This window comes from Colias eurytheme, chromosome 28 (assembly GCF_061535395.1).
Source record: "Colias eurytheme isolate Ceu_HAF_F1 chromosome 28, ilColEury1 Martin Lab GWU primary, whole genome shotgun sequence".
Taxonomy (NCBI): Eukaryota; Metazoa; Arthropoda; class Insecta; order Lepidoptera; family Pieridae; genus Colias; species Colias eurytheme.
The window spans coordinates 1,768,592-1,794,510 of record NC_143007.1 but is presented as its reverse complement, the minus strand read 5'-3'; the positions used below and the strand labels follow the sequence as shown (position 1 = coordinate 1,794,510).

At 34.9% G+C, this 25,919-nt stretch overlaps 6 protein-coding genes and 1 long non-coding RNA gene across 9 annotated transcripts; 5 read left to right on the top strand and 2 right to left on the bottom strand.

Annotated features, from left to right (window-relative positions):
* Positions 1-612: 612 nt before the first annotated feature.
* Positions 613-20,459, bottom strand: LOC149896475 (late histone H2B.L4-like). 3 transcript variants are annotated; one of them, XM_090117564.1, is made up of 2 exons: positions 20,257-20,459; positions 613-1,438 (listed from the first exon to the last, which is right to left on the bottom strand). In XM_090117564.1, exon 2 carries the CDS (start codon positions 1,286-1,288, stop codon positions 899-901), a length of 390 nt encoding a protein of 129 aa, XP_089973690.1. In that variant the 5' UTR covers positions 1,289-1,438; positions 20,257-20,459; the 3' UTR covers positions 613-898. The 3 variants fall into 3 exon arrangements, with proteins under 3 accessions (XP_089973690.1, XP_089973691.1, XP_089973692.1); XM_090117565.1 differs by having other exon boundaries at positions 20,296-20,459; XM_090117566.1 differs by lacking the exon at positions 20,257-20,459 and adding an exon at positions 14,397-14,461.
* On the top strand, positions 2,031-2,357 carry LOC149896479 (histone H4). Its single transcript, XM_090117624.1, has one exon. The coding sequence runs from the start codon at positions 2,036-2,038 to the stop codon at positions 2,345-2,347; it is 312 nt and encodes a 103-aa protein (XP_089973750.1). The 5' UTR covers positions 2,031-2,035; the 3' UTR covers positions 2,348-2,357.
* Positions 3,694-4,496, bottom strand: LOC149896478 (histone H2A, sperm-like). Its single transcript, XM_090117539.1, has one exon. It carries the CDS (start codon positions 4,337-4,339, stop codon positions 3,956-3,958), a length of 384 nt encoding a protein of 127 aa, XP_089973665.1. The 5' UTR covers positions 4,340-4,496; the 3' UTR covers positions 3,694-3,955.
* On the top strand, positions 8,680-21,011 carry spdo (sanpodo). Its single transcript, XM_090117563.1, has 4 exons — positions 8,680-10,148; positions 10,775-10,937; positions 14,423-14,543; positions 20,608-21,011. Exons 1-4 carry the CDS (start codon positions 9,049-9,051, stop codon positions 20,835-20,837), a joined length of 1,614 nt encoding a protein of 537 aa, XP_089973689.1. The 5' UTR covers positions 8,680-9,048; the 3' UTR covers positions 20,838-21,011.
* On the top strand, positions 12,184-13,080 carry LOC149896477 (uncharacterized). Its single transcript, XR_016458325.1, has 2 exons — positions 12,184-12,458; positions 12,891-13,080. It is a non-coding gene; the product is annotated as an uncharacterized LOC149896477 (long non-coding RNA).
* Positions 14,659-16,341, top strand: LOC149896476 (uncharacterized). Its single transcript, XM_090117700.1, has one exon. The coding sequence runs from the start codon at positions 14,872-14,874 to the stop codon at positions 16,315-16,317; it is 1,446 nt and encodes a 481-aa protein (XP_089973826.1). The 5' UTR covers positions 14,659-14,871; the 3' UTR covers positions 16,318-16,341.
* Positions 21,012-23,639: 2,628 nt separating the features above from the next.
* LOC149896473 (heat shock protein 68-like) lies at positions 23,640-25,739 on the top strand. Its single transcript, XM_090117636.1, has one exon. The coding sequence runs from the start codon at positions 23,747-23,749 to the stop codon at positions 25,643-25,645; it is 1,899 nt and encodes a 632-aa protein (XP_089973762.1). The 5' UTR covers positions 23,640-23,746; the 3' UTR covers positions 25,646-25,739.
* Positions 25,740-25,919: the final 180 nt, after the last annotated feature.

The following is a 25,919-nucleotide window of genomic DNA, read 5'->3' as shown; positions in this document are numbered from 1 at the left end:
TGTTTGTAATGAATAGGCTCATAAACTACTGGACCGATTTTAAAAATTCTTTCACCATTCGAAAGCTACATTATCCACGAGTAACATAGGCTAGGTTTTATCCCGGAAATCCCACGGGAACGGGAACTATGCGGGTTTTTCTTTGAAAACGCGGGCGAAGCCGCAGGCGGAAAGCTAGTAATACATATGTAGGTATGTCCAGTTATAAATAAGTTCCTAAAGTGAATACTTTTAATTCCATCCTTGTAAATTTTTCATTTAGGATGTAATTAAATTATATAATGGTAGTAACCATAATTAATTTTACAGGGATTTACCTAGCTTTATGTCTATTCGATATTATTGTGATGCATATAACTTTCTTAATTTAAAACAGTATTATAAGTTCTACTAATAAGAATGTAAATGTTATATGTAATTTTTTTTTAATAAATTATTTGGTGTAACCTGCACTTTTATTTCTTCCTTGAGAGTATATACCTACCTTGAGATTGACACATTTCGTGTTTTTTAGGTTATCTATATTTTGATGTGTGTCGTGTAATAATGGAAACCAAAGTATCAAGCTAAAAAGGACCTTAAATAAAAGAAAATAACTTATGCATAGTTTAATTTATTATCAATCATTTATAATCTGTACACGTAAAAATCAGTCGCTCTTCATAATTTAATATTTATCAATCATTTCACAATCATAAAATAATATGTAAAATATAGTCCGTAGGTACACGTAAAAAGCGGGAATCAACCTCCTTCATTATTAAATATATATCTGCATTCAAAATCATATATAATCTGTAAACGAATGTCACTTCTTATTAATTTCAATAATTGTTCTCAATCTTCTTTCAAAATCACACTTGTAAACGTAAAAAACTTCAAAATAATCTGTACAGTGTCATTCACTCGGCCGCGCCTGGTTGTTATGATATATTGTCAGCGCCTTTATGCCTTGTGCGTTAGCATGTTTCCATAGTTCTCCAGGCACTAACAATTTAACAGCAGACTGCAAATCACTGCTACTTAAAGTTGTCTTCTTGGTATGAGAAATCAACTTTCCTGCCTCCGCTGCTATATTTTCAAACATGTCCATAACAAAATTATTCATTATCACCATAGATTGAGTAGAGATCCCGGAGTCGCGGTTGATTGTCTTCAAAATTTTGTATAAATAAATTCCGAAGCTTCTGTAGTTCTTCTTTTTAGGCTTTTTCGATTTTGTTATCGGCCGTTCTATCGGTTTTGACATTTCGGGCTTCATGGATTTGACAGATTTTTTTGGCGCCATCTTGCAGTTTGATGGGGGCAGTTTTGGCGGTTATTTATAAGTTTTTAGGTGGGTGTCAGGAGTGGGTAGGTATAGTGCGCTGTTGTATAAGTTTTGTCCAATCATAAGACAGTGACGTATTAAACGATGTGCAATAGTTGGTACCTGAAACTAAATTGTAAAAAATGTTATCTTGATCTTCTTTTAGTTATTTTGTTCAGGCCTGATAAAATTCAAATTAAATTCTCATGATAAAGATTGCATTATCAAGAAAAAAAATTTCAATTGTTCGAATTTACATCGTGCCTAATATTAAGTAAAGTATTATAGGCTTATTTCCCATACATTTGATGATTATAAAATGAAAATATGTTGCATTGATTTACGTTATTCTAAATTCTATATTAATTAAATAAAGAACTTTAATAATATCTGGCAATAGATACGTATACAATTCTTTTTTCTGTGATTATATTTTAGAATTTATCTAGAAAAAATAGTTTTTGTATAGTCCATATAGAAATTAAATACATATATATAATGTAAAATAAAGATTGGACTGCAGTTAAAAAATAAAAATAAAAAACATTCCCAAGCACAGCCGAGATTCGAACCCAGGCACTTACAATCCACATCCACACAGTCTAACACAGTTCCATCGATGCACTCACAAAACAACATTCCAAACTACCCTCATTATAGATTAAAAAATGTTATAAAAAGCGGACGCTTGTCAAACCGATAGCCAGTGTACATCAAACCATCACCATGACAGGTCGCGGCAAAGGCGGTAAAGGCCTCGGAAAAGGTGGCGCGAAACGTCACAGAAAAGTGTTGAGAGACAACATTCAAGGCATTACGAAGCCAGCTATACGCCGCTTGGCTCGTCGTGGTGGTGTCAAACGCATCTCTGGCTTAATATATGAAGAAACTAGAGGAGTTTTGAAGGTGTTTCTAGAAAATGTTATTAGAGACGCGGTCACGTACACAGAACACGCGAAACGTAAGACTGTAACAGCTATGGATGTGGTGTACGCTTTGAAGAGACAAGGGCGTACGTTGTATGGGTTTGGGGGTTGAATAAACTAAATAAAAGATAGAATAAAGTTTTGAATTGGTGTTTCATTTATTTCGGAAAGACAAGGCCCTTTTCAGGGCCGCAATTACCATGTTTCCATGCAACGCACACACTCAAAGATTTACAAATCAAAGATTTACTGGGTCAATTACAGATTATGTCAAAAAATATACATTTTGAACATATTACGCTCAATATATAACTGTAATAGTGCATAAAAATGTTCATAAAAAAAATTGAAAGGGACAAAATAGGGATTGAGACCCTACAAGTTTTGTTTGCATTACATATGTAATTCAAATTCCTACAAGTAATTGTTAATTATTAACTCATTTAAACCGTATCATGACGATTGAAAAGCTTTTCTAGAAGTCTTATTGAATAAATATTGGATCAAGTTTATAGTACTAGCACTATCCATACTAATATTATAAATTTGCGAAAGTAACTCTGTCTGTCTGTCTGTCTGTTATTCAATCACGCCTTAACTACTGAACCAATTTGCATGAAATTTGGTATAGAGATATTTTGATACCCGAGAAAGGACATAGGATAGGTTTTATCCCGGAAATCCTACGGGAACGGATTTTTCTTTGAAAACGCAGGCGAAGCAGCGGGCGGAAAGCTAGTTATATTATATTCTGTGGTAATAGTAGTTACTTTAAAACATATTTCATTTTTTTCTTTTTTTTTAAATGTAGATATATAAATTATAAAGCTTTTGAATGTCATAAAACCAAAATATCAAATTCATCTTTGAATGTAGGTAGGTAGTTTTCTTTTGTTTCAAAATTTGAATAACTTTTCTTTGCGATTATTTTTTAATCTACAGTTAGTATCTAAATATATTCATCACATATTCGGGCATTTCAAGATTTTATAAGAAGGTTAAAAAATAAAACAAATATTTCCCGATATTAATTTTATTCATACAAATAAACACAAACAAAACAAAATTTTAACTTTCCAACTTACAAGTAGGTTTTGCTGAACATTTTTTATTTAAACACAAATATTCCAGTATTATTACAATCTATCTCAAACTCTGACTCAACTCTGTCTGTCTGTCTGTCTGTTACTCAATCACGCCTAAACTACTGAACCAATTTGCATGAAATTTGGTATGGAGATATTTTGATACCCGAGAAAGGACATAGGCTACCTTTTATTGCGAAATATGTACCACGGGCGAAGCCGGGGCGGACCTCTAGTATGTTAATAAATTCTAACTACATTATACCTTACATATAAGTATTATTTTAGACATAGGTACGTATACTTAATAAAATTATAATACATGATATATTTTAATCATACTGAAACAAAGATAATGAATGCCCAACTGACCGAACACAAAAAACAGTTACATGACAAAAAAACAATTGTAGCAAGTGCAGATGTGTGTGTCACAATATTATATTCACACAAAGGCATTAAACAATAAGATACTTCTATAACACATTTTATTGAAGTTGTCAGAAAACAAGAAACAGAAACATTGCAGTCCTTAAAAGGACTAAGTTTATCAAACATTCAATTAAAAATTTATTATACATTTATTATTCAAAAGCAATAAATAAGGAATAAATTACTGGCTTATCTTCTAAATATCATGAACTCTGTGACGATTGCATCTTTGTCGTATTTTTCACTGTTTTCCTCGGCAACAGAACTGAATTTATAGATGGCAGGACACCGCCTTGTGAAATCGTTACTCCTGATAACATTTGATTCAATTCATCGTCACTTTTAATTGCCATCATAATGTGTCGTGGTATGATCCTGGTCTTGTTGTTATCCTTAGCGACTTCAAGTGAAAGTTCTAATATTTCTGCAGCTAAGTATTCTAAGACCCCAGCGAGGTATACAGGAGCGCCAGATCCGACGCGTGGTGCGTAGTTCCCCTTTTTCAGCATTTTGTGAATCCTGCCCACGGGAAAAGTCAGCCCGGCTCTCGAGGATCTGCTGTGTGACTTCTTTACTGATGGCTTCATTTTGTTTTAGGGAACTGACAGTTTAAGCTATATGTGTGATAGGTTAAGTGTGTCTTTAGAAGGTAAAGACCGAACGGTTGGTATAGCGAGCTGAATGTGTTGTGAATGTTAGAAATAAATTATTTAATATTTGTTAGGAGTTGGTAAAACGATAGGTGAGTAAGGGCCGGCGCCCACTGCCGGCACGGCGTGGCATGGCAGGGCAGAGGATTTTATTACTAATGAAGTTATTTTGAATCTTATTTCAATCAGTTTAGAATTCAAGTTACTTTATTTCGATGCCACGATGCCGCGACGTATCGCAGGATGCTGCAGCATGACGCGGCACGCCGCAGGATGCGGCGGCATGACGTGTCTTGCTTTGGGGTCGAGGAATTATGATTGCTAGCTAGTTGAAATAAGGTTGAAACTTATGCAGCATTAGTGGGGCTTTTAGCAGGATGCCACGGCATGCCGCGGGATGCCATTGCACGCCGCGGGATGCTCTGCCGTGCCATGCCGTGCCGTGCCGGCAGTGGGCGCCGGCCCTAAAGCGCGCAGATCATTGTCGATTATGTAATAAGCTATGTGGCGCGGTTTCAACTGCGGCGAAAGCAAGTATTTTTTAATTGCATATGTGTAATTCTGGTACATAGGTATCAAATATGCCACATCACCGCCAATTGGTAGATATCAAAATCCATTGTGGTTTTCGGATGAAAGAGTAACACACATTCTTACCGATTCGTATTTAAAAAACCGCATGAACGAATTCTCGTATCACACAGATTAGAAAATTTATGATACGGAGTTCAAACTTCAAAGTCTAATTCAGCTAACTTTTCTGCTAAATGACATGGCGGAGTTTCATTAAAGTTTTTAATAAAACGGCGTCTCGTTGTCTGAGACATGAACATTTCATAATATTTGAGTGAACCTGTTAACTGTTAAGGGAAAGAATTAATTTGCATGAACAAATACCTAATATACCTAAGTACGTAAAGATAATCTTATATATAAAAATGAATCGCAAAATGTGTTGGTAAGCGCATAACTCGAGAACGGCTGAACCGATTTCGATAATTCTTTTTTTATTATATTCCTTGAAGTACGAGGATGGTTTTTATGTAGAGAAAACGTAAATATGTACCACGGGCGAAGCCGGGGCGGACCGCTAGTACGTTATAAAAGTTGTACCTACGTCCACGTAATACCTTAAAATGTTTTTGTTTTATACTAACTTTTTGAATTTAGTGAAAATTAATCATCAATCATATTTTTTCAATTAACTGAGAAACAGACATAGTTACAAAGAAAACTAAAATAATTTGGAAAATCCAAAAGTGCACGCCTCATAATTTTGTTTTTAATAAATATTTATTAATTATTATTTTTGTTTATTTAATAACAATTAAACCACATCAAATCAGACCCTGAAAAATGAAAGGGTTCTATTCCTGAGCATACTCAAGCGTAAGAGAAAAAAAAAGACTCGATTAGTAAAGTATTTCGGTCGCTATCGTGTTAACAAGAAAAAGGATCCGCACATACAGACACACGGACGTCCAAGACAGAACTTTTTTAAACTGTTTTTTAACTAGTTTAAATAACAAAAATGACATCAAAAATATCATGAACGTTAAAAATAGTGTTTTTTCTTAATATGTGTGTGTATGTATTATCTTACAAGTGCAATGTATGATACATAAAGACATTTTAAGTTTGAAAAATCAGATGTTTTGCGCGAAGTGACAGTAGTACCCACCTCAACGCTTCGCTTATGAGGCGTGCAAAATGAATGTAATAAATAGGATAATATTCAGGACACAGATAGTTCTTATGTCATATTGGACAAGGTCAATGCCACGTTTATCAAAATGGTCAAAGTTTTATCAATAGAATTTGCACAATTTGCGTCTCTTTCTTGCGCATGGGTGTGAGGGAGATAGCAAATAAATAAAGGAGATAATAACATTTATACGGGTACCGGTCGATATTCAATTTGCAATTGGCAGAGGTCGTCAACTGTTTTTTCAAGTTAATTTCAAGTCATTTTGTTAATTCGATAACGAATATAATAGGAATGGGAATTCTTTTTTCAATTATATTTGCATACTAGCTGTGCCGTGCGGTTTCACTCGCGTGCCTCCGCTCCTGTTGGTCTTAGCGTGATGATATATAGCCTATAGCCTTTCTCGATAAATGGGCTTGTGAAGGAAGGAAGGTGGAATTCCTCCATCGAAAAAGGGAGGATCCTCGACCAGTCTACTCGACTGGCCGGCCGTGAAGGCCCCGATGGGTGATGTCGGAAAGTTGTATATATGCTCTGTAGCGAAAACATTTCGCTTGCGCGATTCAGAGCGAGGTGTCGCTACAGGCTATCTAACACTGAAAGAATTTTTCAAATCTGACCAGTAATTCCCGAGATTAGCGCGTTCAAACAAACAAACTCTTCAGCTTTATACTATTAGTATAGATTTGTTCTATAATACATGTCTCTGTCTCTGTCTCGGTCTCTGTTTTTTATAAACCAAGTTTGGTGACAAACCAAAAAAGCGTAACAAGTGACAAATTCGTAAAAATGAATAGTATTTTTTAACAACCACCGTTTCGGATGTACGAAAATAATAAGCAAGAACGAGATTTACTAGTAGAAATTTATTTATTTATTAATGTCCTAAAATATTCACCCTCTCAAACAATGATAACTCTTTTCAAATGCATCCGTTTCATAGGTATATATTCAAACACCCCAAAGGTTGAGGACATCTCACCGCAGCTGCGTACGCGCAAGCAGCTGTTCCGAACCGTTACGGCACGTGGCACTCAATGGAGTTATAAAAACTTATTCGATTGAACTCCATGCAGTTTTGTTAATGCACTTTTACGTAGGATGTAGGAATGTTTTTGATATAACGTAACTTATTTAAAACATATAGGTAGGAAAATATTTTACACCTAAGCTACTGACCCAACTTTAATAAAGTTAAACACACAGATAGAATGATAATGTAGGCTTAAAAAGAAATAAGGGACGAAAGAATGATATCCACGCAATAGAAGAAAAATAAGAGCCGCAAGAAGCTATTTACTATGCGGTAAGTTACCTATTATTTGAAAGAATCTCCTCCTATATTGAGGTTCGCTGAGGACTTTTAATACGTCATTTCACAGACTATCAAAAAGGCAGAGATTCGCAATTCGACTGTATGGCTTTGTAAACGTATTCTCTATAATAATAAAATGATACAAGGCATGTCTTTTACGTACTATAGTTAATACCTACGTACCTACTATTTAGTAAAGACTACAGGTTCAGGATTGGATCCGCGAGATAAAGTAATAAACTAAATATTATACTTTTCGAGCCTAATCTCTTAGAAAGAAAATCAATCGAACGTTTAAAATATTTAATATATGTAGGTACCTAATACATAATTGTTTTGGTTATTACCTATTTCATAATTTGCGACAGGTGTGATGCACCTAGTTTTTATTTACGATAGCAACAAGCGTTTGTATCTAATAATTATACCGACCTTTAGTTTTAGCAGGTGTAGGTTACACATATAAAACTTGGTAGTCAGCTGTTTCACTGGTAAATAATTCAAAAGTACATTTTTACAAGAAAATATATATTTTTGTAGATGATTTATCGCGTAAAGATGTTTAAAATTGCATCTAAATGGGGTCAGTAGTTTTATATAACTATTCAAATGCCTGAAGTATTCGGAGCTTAATTGATCAGTCTTTATTATTTTAGAAATACTTAATAACATTTTGACAAAATGAAAGCTTTTTTACTAATTTTCAAATACAATTTTTAATAGAATTTGGTGTTCACAATATTTTAATATTAACAATAAGTAATAACATAAAATATTTCCACAACAATTTAAGCATATTTTAAATTAAGACATTTATAATATGAACAATAGAATTTATGTCTAGTGCTTCCTTCTTAAAATAATAAACACATTTAACTTTAACAAGCTACTCATTGTTTCTCTTTATTAACCTTCTTCTCAAAATGATTTCTAGCATCATAAAGGAACCCTAATTTTGTCCCGAGTCGTTCTTCCGTTCACGGGACGTTTGCGCAATTTTCTAAACAAAAACTTTGTAATTTCAACGTTATTACACTAAGAATACGATTCAACATAAAACCATAATCAAAGGTACGATAAAAAGGTCGTTATTGTAAATAAATAGAAGCTAAAATCGATTGCAGTTAAAATTCGTATGGAATTTGAACAGCGCGTGCTAACAGGGGTGCGCGCGCGCCATCCGGACCCTAGCTTTTTTTTCAAAAACGAATCCCTCTATCAGTTGGCGGTTAACTGTAGACTTACTTGGACGTGTACGAATGAACGTTGTAAACGTGTAATAATAATAATTGAAAAATATTTTAACATAGTATGCTAAGCTATAGCTAAAATAATTTTAGTGTGTTTTATGTTATGTGTTAACGAGCTTAAAGCTGAACAGTGTAACCCTATTTGCGTGTGTTGTTTTGTGTGATTTTTTACCTTAAAATTTAAGTTTAATATTTCGAGTGAATTCTAAGGGCTTAGTAAAACTGATGCTTAGATGGACAATGTAAGAGCGTTCTTTAAGAAAACCAGCAGACCCTAACGGACACGGCCAAACGCCACCCCAGCTAACAGGAGCCATGCTCTAACGGACAAGCAAACAAGTTTCATAACTCAGGGGAAACACTACGCTTAAACATGGACTCTCCGAAAATAGTATACAAATATTATTCAAATCCTGCCTTTTGTTCACAAAGCGAAGTTGTTTTCGCGCAAAAATCATGCATGAAGAGAATTATATCGCCAGAGAGGCAGAGAGTACCACCTTTAGGAGCCAATTCACCACGGACAACTGAACTAAGCAACAGAATTTTAAGAACAGATATATCAGATAATCCTTTAAGGATGTCCCCAGCTGGAAGGCACAAAGATGAACCGCCAGAATTGCCGCCAAAACCACCAAAGTTCCAAACCAGGACTTTTCAACGACAATCCTCCTTAATGTGCAAGCCAGCACGTACCATTGTTCGCTGTAGAACAAGAAGCGAAGATCTTGAAATGGCGCAATTCAGGCAAAAACAACAATCCAAATACGATAGAAACGCAGAAAGCGACGACGGGTTGGAAGATTCTAGAACAAAGCATCGATACGAAGTAATCCGTGATTTTGATGATACAGTCGACTATTCACCAACAAAAAAAAGAATAGTGGAAGCAGACGAGAGCGAAGTAGAAGAATACAATGTAGATGCCCCAGACGACCACGAATTGAAAGAAATACCAACTGAAATAGTTAAAACTGTCAACGGCAAGACTCTAAGATACGCAATAGTCCCTTCAGACGACGAAGAACGAAACACACGAGTGACCTTCACATCTCCAATGATGTCGCAAAAGCATTTGATAGCTACGCAAAAGCTACACGAGTTATTATCTACACCTAGAAAACTAAAGAGCTACGCTAGCCAGCCATCTGTGCGAATGACGCCTAATAAATCCGAAAGTCCCAGATACCCTGAAACTCCGATAAAAATGACATCTAGCACGCCTACACGTAGTGTGACTCCATCTAAATCCTGCGCAAACCTTTTAACGCGCAGTGCGACATCTCCAATATCACCAAAAGCTCAACAGAAGTTAAACTATGGGTTGCCAGAGTTTGAGAGGCAAGACGTGTTTGTGACCAGTTTTAGGGATAAAAAGGAAAGGAGTTTTGATATGGATAGACGGGAGGCGAGTAGAGAAAGTAGGAGAGTAACTCCGAAACGGGATAAGACTACCGCTGTTATAATGCCTAGGTAAGTTTTGTTTTATAGAGTCATTTTGGTTGTTGTTAGTTACTACGTATGTATTAATCACTACATAGTATAAAATAAATTAAATATTTAAAACTACGCAACGGATTTTGATGAGGTTTTTTTTTATAGATAGCGTGATTCAAGAGGAAGGTTTTAGTATATAATTTATTATGTTTTAGACAAAGCGGGCGAAGCCGCGGGCGGAAAGCTAGTTAGTAATAAAGTTAGGTACAAAGTGTTCAAAAAGGATGCGAAATGCGATACATGCCTGGTGCCTTAGAAATTAAATATGAATTGTATTGATTTGTGACCGAAATATCTAGAAATATTTAGAATAAAAACATTTTACACTGCGAGTGATCGTCCAATTATTGATGTTTCTTATTTATTACATATTCAACTTTACCAGATTTTTTTACTTTCAATTTTAAATACAGACAAGAAAATCGCTCAAGCACGGCTGAACCTATTCTGACGATTCTTCGACGTATTCGAGCCTCGAGGATCTATCGTCGCTTCGAAGTAAACCACTATATTTTAATACCAATCTATGAAATCACCTTCAAACAAAATCCCTTTACAATAAGGTAGATAACCACATAAATAACCGATATAACCTTTTCCAGGGTAGCAACCCAATCCCCCTCAGTATACTCCGAAGAGACCTACAAATCCTTCTCAAGCCTAAAATCCATGAGTGCTGCGACTGCTTCGCTGACCATTGCTGCCTTGATGCTGACACTGTGCGGTGGACTGACTACTGGACTGAGCTTCTATATGATGTATAGCGTAAGTTTCCTTTGTTTATCATGTACTAACTAGCTTTTCGCCCGCAGTTCTGCTCGCGTTTTTAAAGGAAAACCCGCACAGTTCCCGTTCCCGTTGGAATTTCGGGATAAAAACTACCCTATGTGTTAATCCTTTGTGTGTACGAAATTTCATGAAAATCGGTTTAGCAGTTTTTGCGTAAACACACAAACACAAAAAACAAACATGCAAACTTTCGAATTTAGAAATTGAGATATTATAGTGATTAATTAGTAAGATAGTCACTGGAGACCCATTGCACCCCATTGTTCGAAATTCGACCTTATAACGATTAACAAAAGATGTGTGGTGTGTGTGTTTCAAATAATGTTTCGTTTGCATTGTATTGTACATTTTTTAATTGGATTTTTAAAAATTGTAAGCATACTACACTCCTCTACCTGAATACATATAGAAACTGAATATGTATTCTAAATTTCTAAGTCCTCTACATACACGATGCATAGGTAAGTGTGCAGTCAGCGTCCACGCAATTCACGCAAAAAAAATTGGTTGTCTGTAAAGTCGGTTTACTGACGATAGTTGAACGTGACAACGTCGTGCTTCTTTGTCGCTCGTTCCGCGCTCTCGCTTGCACTTCAAGCCTTACAAGTTACATGGAACGCTTCAGAGCGAGGTAACGCCGCATGAGTCATGTTTTTTCGTACGTGCAGCTGGCTCTATCGAATTAAAAGACGTTGTCACGACTCTCGTCAACAATAAGCTCACAAATTCATTATTGAAGGAAAATCACATAAAATCATGTTTCAAATCTAGAAACTACAGCTATCTATTACTAAATCTGTACATTACATCATACGTGCATATTAAAATGGCTGCGTCCGCGTCCTACAGTTTTTGCGTTTTTCGCTAGATATGGTATCTTAAAATACAACTTTTGGCACATTAGTCTTTACTAAATACGTGGATAAAATCGAACAATAAAGAACATAAAAAAGTGAATTTGAATGACGATTGATTCGCGCACAGCTTCGTAATCACACCAGTTATAAAATTCAAACGCAATTATTGCAATATGATAATAATAAGAATTTTCTCTTGGGCAAATTTTTCAATGCTTGGTTAAAACTTATCGGTCCAATAAAGTATTACACTATAATATTAAAATGTCACGTAAACTGTCAAAATATATGGACAAGCTCAGAGGAATAAACCTATAGAGTTCTTATATTGAGGCAGAACAAAATACATATTTTCTTATCTACTTACTCTTAGTCAATAACAGCATAAGTCAGATTGAGATAGCGATAGAGTATCTGCACTGTCTTCAAACGTAGCGCGCCGGCAGTCAGTTTGTTTTCCAACCAGCTGGTGGGCTCAGTGCGTCAAGTGTTTTTAACGAAATATTTAGAAAATATAAAGTGTATAGTGTTTCTTTTTATTTGTCAGTGTGCTAAAATGACTATTGTATGTTTAGCTACCGGCTATTACTAGTCGAATGGGAGTTTTGGATGAAAACAATGAAAAAATATCTTTCCATCGGTAAGTGATTTTCAGCAAATTGATAAATATTTATGTTCTAACACTATTTGAAGGTTTTATCAAGCGCTTTTTTATAAGTTTATGTTGTAACTGTAACATTTACCCACTTTATGGGGTTGTGGAATACAAAAGAATTAAATAATTTTTAAAAAATGTCACAATATTATCACGTTTGGCATTTTGTTTACCACCGTAGTGTTGTAACACATCTAGCGTATATTATCGATTTATGACAAAAAATCTATTTTATATTAACGTTGATTTATTTATTTTGTTTCTTATATCAGATTTATATGTAGTTGTTGTAGCAAATAATAGATGTAAATTTTCTACAGCAGGAAAATAAAAAATACCACGTGGTTGTTTTATTTAACTTATCTGTTTAGTTTGTTGTTTCTCTTTTAGATTATTAATAAATTCATTTTGTTTTAGATTTCCAGAGCTAAATAAAAAATGGGTATAAAACATGAGACGTGTAGATTGGACGCCGTCGAAATTTGCTAGATTGTGTTCACTGCATTTCGAGCCTGCGTGTTATCAAGATGGATACTCTAGAAGAATTGTGCAATCTTACGCTTACGTTTTTTTTGTTCCTTTAGATAATAAATACATTTGTGTGTGAGTGAATTTTTATTTGGAAATTTTTTTAAACATTTACTTTAAATGTGTAACTATGTGAAAATTAAACGGTTGATTAAATGACAGTTCTCATAGATGAGAAACTACTATTGAAATACATACTTAATATACATGCGTTTTCAAAGAAAAACCCGCATAGTTCCCATTCCTGTGGGATTTAAGTACGGGATCAAAAGTAATTTTTCCAAATTTCATTGTAATCGGTTTAATAGTATTCGCGTGAAAGAGTAACAAACATCCATCCTCACAAACTTTCGCTTTATTAGTAGGATGTAAGGAAAATGTTTTCTTTAAGACTGTCCTTTTATGAACTTGTTAAAATTCATGCTGACTGTGCCTTTCTCCTCACTCCTTTAACTTTATTGATCTTTATTTTAAATTAGTTACATTTCAAGTTTTAAAATTTATTTTAAAATATACTAGCTTTCCGCCCGCGTTTTTAAAGAAAATCCCGCACAGTTCCCGTTCACGTGGGATTTCCGGTATAAAACCTATCCTATGTGTGTATGTACAAAATTTCATTGTAATCGGTTCAGCAGTGAAAGAGAAAGTTATCCATTCTTTACTTAATTTCGCATTTATTATATTCGTAGGATTAAACAAATAATGTATTCAACTGAAATTTATGATTAATTTTGTTATTTTTTATCATTTATTATTTCACGAAACCGTAAATGCAAAATGCATTCACGATTTTATCGATTGAAGCACATCCCATCACTATCACCTTCTATCTATCTAAATACGTACCTATAGTAAAAATGGTGCCATGACTATGTTGAAGCGTAGCTTGTAGTCTATAGCTATCTCATTCTTTCATACGACGTTTTCTTTAGATAGAGAGAAACAAATATATGTAAATTGTATACGCTCGATACAAGTACTCTATAGGTTTATTCCTCTGAGTGGACAAGTAACTAGAATACCTACGTTTTTAAAATGGTAGTTTTATACATTACTAGCTTTCCGCCTGCGGCTTCGCCCGCGTTTTCTAAGAAAAACCCGCATAGTTCCCGTTCCCGTGGGATTTTCGGGATAAAACCTAGCCTATGTTACTCGTGGATAATGTAGCTTTCGAGTGGTGAAAGAATTTTTAAAATCGGTCCAGTAGTTTATGAGCCTATTCATTACAATCAAACAAACAAACAAATAAACAAACAAACAAACAAAGTTTTCCTCTTTATAATATTAGTGTAGATTCGACGAATAAGTTTTAACTAAAGATTGAAAAATCAGCCCTTAGTTAAATATTTTGAATTACAATGGTAAAAATACGTGGAGTTATTTTTGAGTACTTACATACATATAATTTTATCCTCTTACAGATTGGCCGACGTTATTATCTCGACTTTGGTGTGCTTTCCGGCTTCACTTGCTTTCTATTGGGACTACTCGGCCTTCGGTCGAGAAGAAATCAGTTATTGCCGAATAGAAATTATATTTCCGGTGAGTTTTATACTTTTTTTTAAAAAAAAAGTATAAAACTTTTTTAATAAAAAAAAAAAAAATTAAAAAAAACATTGATTGGAAGAATTGATTAAACGAAAAAGCGCGGGAAACTTCGAATGAAGCGGGTGTAATTTTTCTTGGCTGAGTTAAAATAATTAATTTTTATATGATCAGTGGAGTTTGGTTTTGTATATATAGTTTATAATTGTATATTTTTTATTAATTGTGTATAGTTAGTGTTTATTTAGGTAAGTTTTTGTATATATTTAATTTATAGTATGTAAAAAGTTAAATTTCGTGAGGTAAGGTTCGGTCTGATTGTTCTATGAACGATCCTCCGGATCCTATTCCCCCGGGACTGGTTACCCCCGGTCCTGAGGTAGCTAGTTACATAACAATCCCAATTGTTACAAATACATGCTTAGATCAGAATTTGGAGAGTACTCCAAAGAAACGACGCTATAGAAAGCATGCAAAAGATTCAAATGAATCAATGATCACTGAAAATATTGATGTTGGTGATAAGCTAAATAGATCTAATAATAATCCTAAATTACATGACTCTGTTGCATTACAAGATAGTCGGTGTGAATATGTACCTTCAGATTCCTTCCCTTATATTGTTCATGTACAGAGAACTGAAACATCACCCGGCGATGGCTCTACTCTGCATCCCATTACTTTTGGAAGGTTTTTAAAGAACAATAACATAAAAAACATTGTGTCTGGTAGCATTAAAAAAATAGGCAGAAACCGTTGCATTGTTGCTTTCACAACAGCACAGGATGCTAATGAGTTCGTCAAAAATAAAAATTTGAGTAGCTTTAATCTTAGTGCAAAAATTCCATCATTCAATATTACCAGAATTGGTATTGTTAAAGGCATTCCATCCGAGTGGTCCCCCGAGGAAGTAAAAGAATATGTGTCCACCCCAGTAGGTTGTGGTAAAATAATTAAGGTCCGAAGGATAAATTATAAAGTTAATGTTAATGGTACTATTTCTTGGAAACCTACACAATCAGTCGTTATAACATTTGACGGACAAGTTCTCCCTGAGCGTGTCTATGTTTGTTATAACTCTTTGCCAGTAAACTTATATATTTTCCCTACTGTCCAATGTTATCAATGTTGTAGATACGGTCACACTAAAAATATATGCCGATCCAAACCTAGGTGTTACAAGTGTGGTCAAGACCACACAGGCGACACTTGTACGGTAGAAGAAGATTGTGCGTCATGCTTATTATGTTCTGGTTTCCATTATGCTTCTAACAAAATCTGTCCTGAGTATAAACGGCAAAAAGATATCAAAATATGTATGGCTCAAAAAAATATTTCTTATGGTGAGGCAAGCAAATTTTACCCACAAATTACAAAATCATATGGCGAGGTATTGATAGCACCATCTTCTAATTCAACCCCAAACAGAATAAGTGTTAATAATACAAATTCTTCATACAAAAAAACTTTTCATTTAAAACCTAAATTACCTCCTAAGTCTATAAAGGGTTATGACAAAGTTGCTCATAATGATATTATTAGACAAGCTCAGATTCCTACGCCTGAAAATGGCTGCGGATATCAAGTGGTCCATAATGAAACCGAAACATCTCAGATTATGGATATTATAACTTCTTTAATAAACACTTTATTAAAAAATAAAACTTTAAAACCGTCCAACGTTGCCACTTTGTATAAGCTAATTGATAGCATAAGTAATAATAATGGATTCCAAAATAATACAGTGGAACTGCAGGAGCATAATTCCTAAGAAATCGGATTTAATTCATATTATAAATAAGCATGATCCTATTATAATCGCTCTTAACGAGACTTGGCTAAAACCAAATCTCAATTTTAGAATTCCAGGTTATGTTTGTATTCGTGATGACAGAATTGATGGGTATGGTGGTGCTGCCATACTCATCAAAAAGTCTATACAATTTAAACGTCTAATATTACCAGCGCACAATAATAAATATGTAAATAGTGTTGGCATTAGTTTTAAAAATATTTCAATCATTTCAATTTATATATCGTATAATTCAGAATCAACGTTTAATTATTTACAAAATCTATTAACATCAATTTCTACTCCTTTATTACTGCTTGGTGATTTTAATTCCCAACACCAATATTGGGGAAGTGGTATTACTACTAGTAGTGGTGAGCAACTTTTAGATATTATGGACATGCATAATTTATGTATACTTAACACAGGTGAACCAACACGACGTACGCGAATGAATGAAAATCTGAGTGCGGTAGATCTTTCTCTTTGCTCGCCAGGATTAGCTTCATCCATATCATGGCGTCCTTTAGCATCTTCATTCGGCAGTGATCACTTCCCTCTATTAATGTCAGTTCCTATAGGAAATACTAATAACACAACAAGAAAGCCAAGGTTGAGGTACCAATTGAACAATGCCAATTGGGATAAGTTTAGAGAAAAGGTTGATTTACGTATTATAAATCTTCCTGAAAGTCATGCAGGTAATGAAGAGACGTGCTCTGAACATCTTGCTAAAATATTGATTGAAGTTGCCGATGAAACTTTCCGACATAAATCTACTAAAAGTTTGAAAATTCCTTCCCCACCGTGGTGGGATAATGAATGTAGTGATGCAGTCAAAGAAAGGAAGCGTATGGAAAGAATTTATGCAGATGACATGTCCGGTATTAATTTTGATAACCTCTCTGAAGCTATTAACTTTACTCGATCACTTCTTAAGAAGAAAAAACAAGAAGGTTGGAAATCTTTTTGTTCGTCATTATCCCCCGAGACTTGTCCAAGTGAAGTGTGGAAAAATATTAGACGTTTCCGATCTGCTTTCAGAGAACAAACATCTGTAATTTCTAAGGATTTAGCTCATAAATTTATGGATAATCTAGCTCCATCTACGGCCCCAGAGTATATTGAAAAACCCTTACCTATTGTCTCCCCTTCAGACCACAATTATAGCTCTGTAATAGGATCTCCATTTCTTTTAGAGGAACTCAAAGGAGTTCTTTCAAGTGTTAAAGATTCCGCGCCGGGTATGGACGGGATCCCGTATTCCTTTTTATCTCACCTATCAGAAATTAGTCTTAAATATTATCTGGACCTCATAAATTTAATTATGATTTCTGGGAAAATTCCACGGTCTTGGAAATCTCAAGAAATTATACCTATTTTGAAACCAAATAAATCTTCGAGTGAGGTATCATCATATAGACCAGTGGCTTTATCGTCTGTCCTTTGCAAAATTTCAGAGCATTTAATAAAAAATCGACTGGAGTGGTATTTGGAACATAACAATTTTTTATCGAATAGCCAATTCGGATTCCGTAAGGCGAAAAGCGCCATTGACAACATCTCCATACTTACTTCAGATATCAATATTGCTTTTTCGGATAATCAACATGTTGTTGCTGCGTTTGTTGATATTCGCTCAGCATATGACAATGTGGTTATCACCATCCTACAACAGAAACTTATCAGACTTGGTATTCCAGACGTTTTAATTAATTTTATTATTTCTTTATTAGAGGAGAGATATATTGTTTTAAATATTGATGAATCCGTCCATTTTCAACGTACCACGAGTAAGGGTCTTCCTCAAGGGTCGGTCTTAAGCCCTCTATTATATAATATTTATACGCACGATTTAGCTGATTCATTTAATAATAGCATTAAAATTCTTCAGTATGCTGATGATGTTGTATTATACACTATAGATTTTAGTTTAGATTCAGCTTGTAATTTTTTAAATAAAGGTCTGGTCGAGCTTAAGTCTTGGCTAGATAAAAATGGATTAGATGTTTCTGTAGACAAAAGTGTCGCTGTAGTTTTTACGAGATTGCGGATAGTTCCTAGGGTTTATATTAGTTTTAATGGGAAACAGATACCACTCCAAAATCATACAAAATTTTTGGGCGTGTTATTAGATAGCAAAATGGCTGGTACTTATCACGTCGAGTATATATGCTCAAAATGTGAAAATATATTAAACTTGTTAAGGTGTCTTTCCGGAGTTTGGTGGGGTGCCCACCCTTTTTGTATGAAATTGGTGTATAATGCTTTGATTCGTAGTATTCTGGACTACGGAACGTTCTTGTTAGAAAGCGGTAACGTAACGGCACTTAAAAAATTAGATCAAATCCAAGCTAAGGCTCTGCGAATCGTATTAGGTGCAATGAAATCGAGCCCTATTAATGCCCTTCAGGTTGAATGTGGAGATCCTCCACTGAAAATCAGAAGGCAATATTTATCTGATAGGTTTTTGTTCCGTATAGTACAATTCTCCAACCATCCATTAATAGACAAATTAAAAATGTTAAACGATCGGATAAGTACGTCTTCTTTCTGGAAAAATAAGTCAATACCTTGTTTAGTTATAAGTTACCGTAAATTCATTTCAATGTCAACAAGTATTTTTCAGTCGCCAGTTTTACCGCTGTATGCATATAACTTTAAGTGCCTTTTGATCAAACCAATTATAAAATACAATATTGGAATCAATAAGAATGATACGGATTCAAATGCAAACTTTAGGTTTAATGTCGATAGGGAGTGGCGTAATTGGCATCATATTTTCACTGATGCATCTAAATCATCAAATGATAGTTGTGTTGGAGTTGGTATATTTCACGTTCAATATAAGATTACACAAAAGATCAAGCTACCGCCGGAGTCTTCAGTCTTTACTGGAGAGTGCTTTGGGCTCCTAAAAGCATTAGAATATATTAAATTAATGAAACTACCTAAATCTGTAATTTTTTCTGATTCAATGAGTTCTCTGCAATGCTTAGATAAATATTCTTTTTACAATAAACCATTTTACCCTGTTATTTTTCAAATCAAAAATAAGTTACATGAATGCATTAATCTGGGTTACCTGGTAACTTTTGCTTGGATCCCGAGCCATCGTGGAATCCAAGGAAATGATAGGGCTGATAACTTGGCCAAGGATGCGGTGCAGTGTGGAGATATGTTTCCATACATGAACTATTCTCATGACCTGCTAAACTTACCGAAGCGATATCTCTTTGAAACGTGGAATACGGTTTGGTCAGATACTGGGCAATGTAAGGGAAGGAATTATTATAGAATCCAACCGACAATACCAATAAAGCCTTGGTTTGTTGGTGTTGAAGCCAATAAATTAGTTATATCTTCAATAAGTCGCATGAGAATTGGACATATGTGTATACCTAGTCATTTAGCCAGAATTGGTGTGTTAAATACTGAAGTTTGTGAGTGTGGAGAGGGCGAGGGAAATATAGACCACATATTTTTCTCTTGCTCTCTATACGACCATTCTTCCTTTTATAATTCCTTAATATCCTCAAATGTTCCTCTTCCTACTCGTATGTCCTATCTATTTATGTACCCTAAAAAATATCTGAGTAATATATCTAATTTTATATGTAGCAATAATATCAAATTGTAATGTTAATTAATTTCCATTTAATCTATTTAAGTTATGTAAATAAGTATTATCATAATGTAAGTATGTATTAATTTTTTTTTCCTAAACTCTTTTGATCATCTTGCTATCGTCCTACCCTATTTTCCCGTGTATGGTTTCCCTACCTTTAACTTGACACTGGCAAATGGTTATCTTCTTGCCATAACAAAAAAAAAAAAAAAAAAAAAAAAAAAAAATTGATTAAACCTACAGAAAATTTTAGAGACAAAATTGCATAAGAGATAAATTATTATACTTACACAAGTAATTAATAATAATTATTGGCTTTCACTACTTACATTGTATGTTGGTTTATTATATTCACATGCCGCCTGTATAATACAACGAAACCACAAAATTTAATTAGGTATAAACAAAAACAAATTTTAAAATCGTTCGTGTGTCAAGATGCGGGCGGTTAATTTTTGTTTTCGTTTTTTTCTTCCTCTTTTGTTTTTTTTTATTGCAAGGGGCTGTGGCATGGGGCTGTGGCATTTCGTTAATATTCAAACTGTCAAGTGTCATTATACATTTAAATGTTTTTTTTTTTCTTTTATGGCAAAGAAATCTCATTTATGTTTCTATATATTATTTATTTATAATTTTTACAGGTTACATCGTGCTATCAACGTTTTCATTGCTGAGTGCGTTCGGCTTGCTGATTCTACTTTCCATACAACCCCTGCCTGGTACAGCGCTCAATGACATTACTTCGGGAGCTGTTTGCAGCATTAGTGTTTTATCATTATGCTTGGCTACTGTGGGAATATTAGCGTCATATTGTTGTGCTAGAGATCCACCAGATAACAGAGTCGGCGTGGGCACGGCTAGATGGTACTGAAATATAAAATTTTGGCAAATTTATGAGTGTGTGGACATAGCTTATGAATTTAAAAATACAAAAAATAATTATTCTAGATGATGATGCTTAAAAGTTGGCTTTGAAGGGGAAAAATTGTTTTATAATAAAATAAGTAATAAGAATCTTTTCATTACTTTACAACGACAATAGTATCTATAAATACATCTCAGTTCAATGGTAATAATTTAAAATATACAGTATAATATATGAGCTGTAAGGCATTATAGCATTAGGATTTTTTATTATTGTTTAAAAATATTTAATTGTATTAACTAACATAATATTTTATAATCTTAGACCAAAAAAATATTTGTTATACCAAAAACTGTAATAATATATTGTGTACCTAGTATAAGTAACAAGTAAGGAGGATTTTAAATTATAATATACTTACTTAGTATGTAGATGAAAAAATAAGTTTAGGTACTTGTCTGTAAGTAGTTTTACGATTGAGTCAATAATTTATTAATGTCGAAATTTGAACGTTTTGCAAGTAAATGCAAATAAATATTGATACCTGTCTGCTAAGATTAATTAATAAGTTTAATCTCACGTCTGTATTCAACCATTGTAAATGTTTTATTTAAATGTATTTCTATGTGTCGAAATAAACGAAAAAATTTCCTACTGTAGCGGTCGTATAGTACTTATTCACTTTATTTATGGAATTGTTAATAAAATTTTATACAATTATTCTTGTATTTTATTTTAAAATTTTTGTTCTTTGTTCTTAAATTGAACAAGCGTTCTTAACCATCTTTCTAATAAGAACATAATACTGATAATGGATATAATTATATTATAATGTAGGCATACAATACCTATCTACCAGACAACTCCCAATGTTAATTAATAACACAAAAATGTTATAACATCTTCTTATCTTATAATATATAAAATTCTCGTGTCACAATGTTAGTCTGCATACTCCTCCGAAACGGGTGGACCGATTCTCATGAAATTTTCTGTGCATATCGGGTAAGTCTGAGAATCGGCCAACATCTATTTTTCATATGTACCACGGGCGAAGCCGGGGCGGACCGCTAGTTTTACAATAATATTAATTACACACATTAGAAATGCCTCATTTTTCGATAGAGCTAGATTTTTTTCTTTCGATAGAGAGTAGAGACATAGGTACCGCATCCTTTATTTGGATCGGCGGCATAGTATGTATATAATTTTCGCAGTATAATCTTATTTAGAACAGTTAGTTACATAATATTTTTAAATTCACTTGTTATATTGTATAATTGGTAGGTACGCTTAGTAGGTACGTAATAAGAAGGTACATACAGTTAAATTAAAAATATACTTGGAATGCAAAGATTTCATATTCTAGTCTCCAAGATATTTTATGTCCTAATATCACTCCTACATAGTATAAAACAAAGTCGCTTTCTCTGTCCCTATGTCCCTGTCCCTGTCCATTTGTATGCTTAAATCTTTAAAACTACGCAACGGATTTTGATGTGGTTTTTTAATAGATAGAGTGATTCAAGAGCAAGGTTTTAGTAGGTATATAATTTAATAGGTTATAGACAAATCAGGCGAAGCCGGAGCGGACCACTAGTCTAAAAATAAATCAATCTCGGAGTTTAGTCATGTCATTATTTTCGTATAACTTGGTCGCGCCAAAAATAACTTCTATTGCAAAATTATAGAGGCCGCTGTGTTTATAATATGATGTTTTAAACAATTTTATAACGATACAATTCCAAATAGTAAGAAAAATCATGGACAAATATAATTATTATTGGATCCATGGAAAAAGAAATAAAAGCAAAGGTTTGTTTTCGATGCGTAAACAATGTTCCCATCTCTTTTTAAATTCCAGAAAAATCTTGAAAGTTCCATAAAAGTACAGCTATTACGTACATGAATACCTGTAGCACACATTGACAGTCTATTCATATTATACTATCATTTGTCTCTTTTACAACACGAAAAATGCATAAAGCTATCTCGTTCCAGCATGGATTATCAATGTGTGTCACCGTGTGTGTCACTTAAAAAAGTGATGCCGTACTAAAAATTTATAATTCCACTTTGTTTGTAATGTTGAATTTTATTAGATTCATATATTATCACTGTAATTTAAACTGATTGATTATTTTTATTTGAGGATAAGATTTCTACATAGTTTACATGTATATGTATTATAATTCAATTTACATGTACCTAATGTAGGTACACTCTCTGTTACAATTATATTACAGTTTAAATTGCAGTTGGGAGGGATGTTTAAAACTAGCGCTATTTGCTACTTTTAGGTTTTGGATAGCAATTAGCAACCGACAACATAAGAAAGGCACCTTTTGGTTCTATTTTATTTTTATGTGAAAAATGAAATAAAGTAGATGTATTCTTTCAGCTATATTTTTAATCAACTCTTTATTAGCAAAATATATTTCCAGATCCATTCTTTTACCAAACAAACTATATAACAGTAATTCAAAAACAATAATATATTATATGCCAACGAAAAATTAACACATGTACGTATGTTTATTATTTTGATCGAACAATGAACATTTATTTTTAAATTTTCCCCACATTATGGGAATTTTTTCCATTCGATATCCCTTTTTACATTTTGACCCGCCCCTCTTGATGACGTAATGTTTTGTGATTGGTAGATATAGATCGTTCTCGAATGTTCTATGACATCGTTTATGCTATTGGTCGTTCTAGTACTACGTAGAGAATTCTAGATCATACATTCGCTTGAATATATAAGCGCGAACTGAGCGCGGGAAGTCAGAATAATTTGAAATACGATACAGTGAAGACGAAGAGTTCGGTGAGAACCGAGGCGAATATTATCCTGCGATATAAGTTTGTTGAAGAGTTATTGTGTGATAAAAGTTATATAATTCAAAATCAAAATGCCCGCAGTTGGAATTGATCTTGGAACAACATACTCTTGTGTTGGAGTTTGGCAACATGGAAATGTGGAGATCATCGCAAACGACCAAGGCAACCGTACCACACCATCATATGTTGCATTCACGGATACAGAGCGTCTGATTGGTGATGCAGCGAAGAATCAAGTGGCTTTGAACCCCAACAACACAGTTTTTGACGCGAAACGGTTAATTGGACGCAAGTTTGATGACCAAAAAATTCAACAGGACATGAAACATTGGCCTTTCAAAGTCATCAATGATTGTGGCAAACCGAAGATCCAGGTTGAATTTAAAGGGGAAATGAAGCGATTTGCACCAGAAGAGATTAGCAGCATGGTTTTGGTAAAAATGAAGGAGACAGCTGAAGCATACATTGGATCTACAGTTCGGGACGCCGTCATCACAGTACCAGCCTACTTCAATGACTCACAGCGTCAGGCCACCAAGGACGCCGGAGCCATCGCCGGTTTGAATGTACTACGTATCATCAACGAACCCACTGCAGCCGCGCTGGCGTATGGCTTAGACAAGAACTTGAAAGGCGAACGCAATGTTTTGATTTTCGATCTTGGTGGCGGCACATTCGACGTATCGATTCTAACAATCGATGAAGGATCACTGTTTGAAGTGAAATCGACGGCTGGTGATACACATCTAGGAGGTGAGGACTTCGACAATAGGCTCGTTAACCATCTATCAGAGGAGTTCCTACGCAAATACAAGAAAGATCTGCGTTCCAACCCACGCGCGCTCAGACGCCTCCGCACCGCCGCTGAACGCGCGAAACGTACTTTGTCATCTAGCACTGAGGCCACTATTGAAATTGATGCCCTTTATGAGGGAATCGACTTCTACACCCGCGTTTCACGTGCTCGCTTTGAAGAATTAAACGCTGATCTCTTCCGTGGTACCTTAGAACCAGTAGAGAAAGCTTTGAAAGATGCCAAAATGGACAAGAGCCAAATCCATGATGTCGTACTCGTCGGTGGGTCAACGCGCATTCCTAAGATCCAGACACTGCTACAGAACTTCTTCTGCGGCAAGAAACTCAACTTGTCCATCAACCCCGACGAGGCTGTGGCTTACGGAGCTGCTGTACAGGCTGCCATCTTGAGCGGCTCTACTGATGCTAAGATCCAGGATGTGCTCCTAGTCGATGTCGCACCACTATCTCTCGGTATTGAAACAGCGGGAGGAGTCATGACTAAGATCATCGAAAGGAATAGCAAGATTCCCTGCAAACAATCTCAAACATTTACCACCTATTCTGACAACCAGCCTGCTGTTACCATTCAAGTGTACGAGGGAGAGCGTGCGATGACAAAGGACAACAACCTCTTGGGCACATTCGACCTCACTGGTATTCCACCAGCACCTCGAGGAGTTCCAAAGATCGACGTCACATTCGATTTGGACGCTAACGGTATCCTTAACGTATCTGCGAAGGAGAACAGCACCGGTCGTAGCAAGAACATAGTAATTAAGAACGACAAGGGCAGGCTATCGCAGGCGGAGATCGACAGGATGTTGTCAGAAGCGGAACGCTACAAGGAGGAGGATGAGAAACAGCGACAGCGGGTAGCGGCGCGCAACCAGCTCGAGTCCTATGTGTTCAGCGTGCGACAGGCGCTGGACGACGCTGGAGCGAAGTTGAGTGAGGATGACAAGAATTCTGCTCGCCGCGAGTGCGACGAGGCACTGCGTTGGCTGGACAATAACACCTTGGCGGAGCAGGAAGAATACGAACACAAGTTGAAGGACCTCCAGCGAGTTTGCTCGCCCATCATGAGCAAGCTGCACGGCGCTGGGGCTGGAGGCATGCCTGGCACTGGTCCACAACAACACGCAAGAGGACCGACTGTAGAGGAAGTTGATTAAACCAAATATCCACTTTATTTTTGTTTTAAGCGATCTAATCAATATTGTGATACTAGTTAATATGTTTTAAGACTGATAATTTATTTGGCTGCAGTGTATGATCATCTGTTGATTTAAAAATAAATTTAAGTTAAATATAACTTGGTTGTTTTATTTTATAAATACTTAATACTGATATTATGTTGTTCCATGCAAATACAATAATTTAAGTTATCTATGGCACTATAAAAATATGTTCATTATCTGTGTACGTCATTTGTCAAGTCAATAAGAC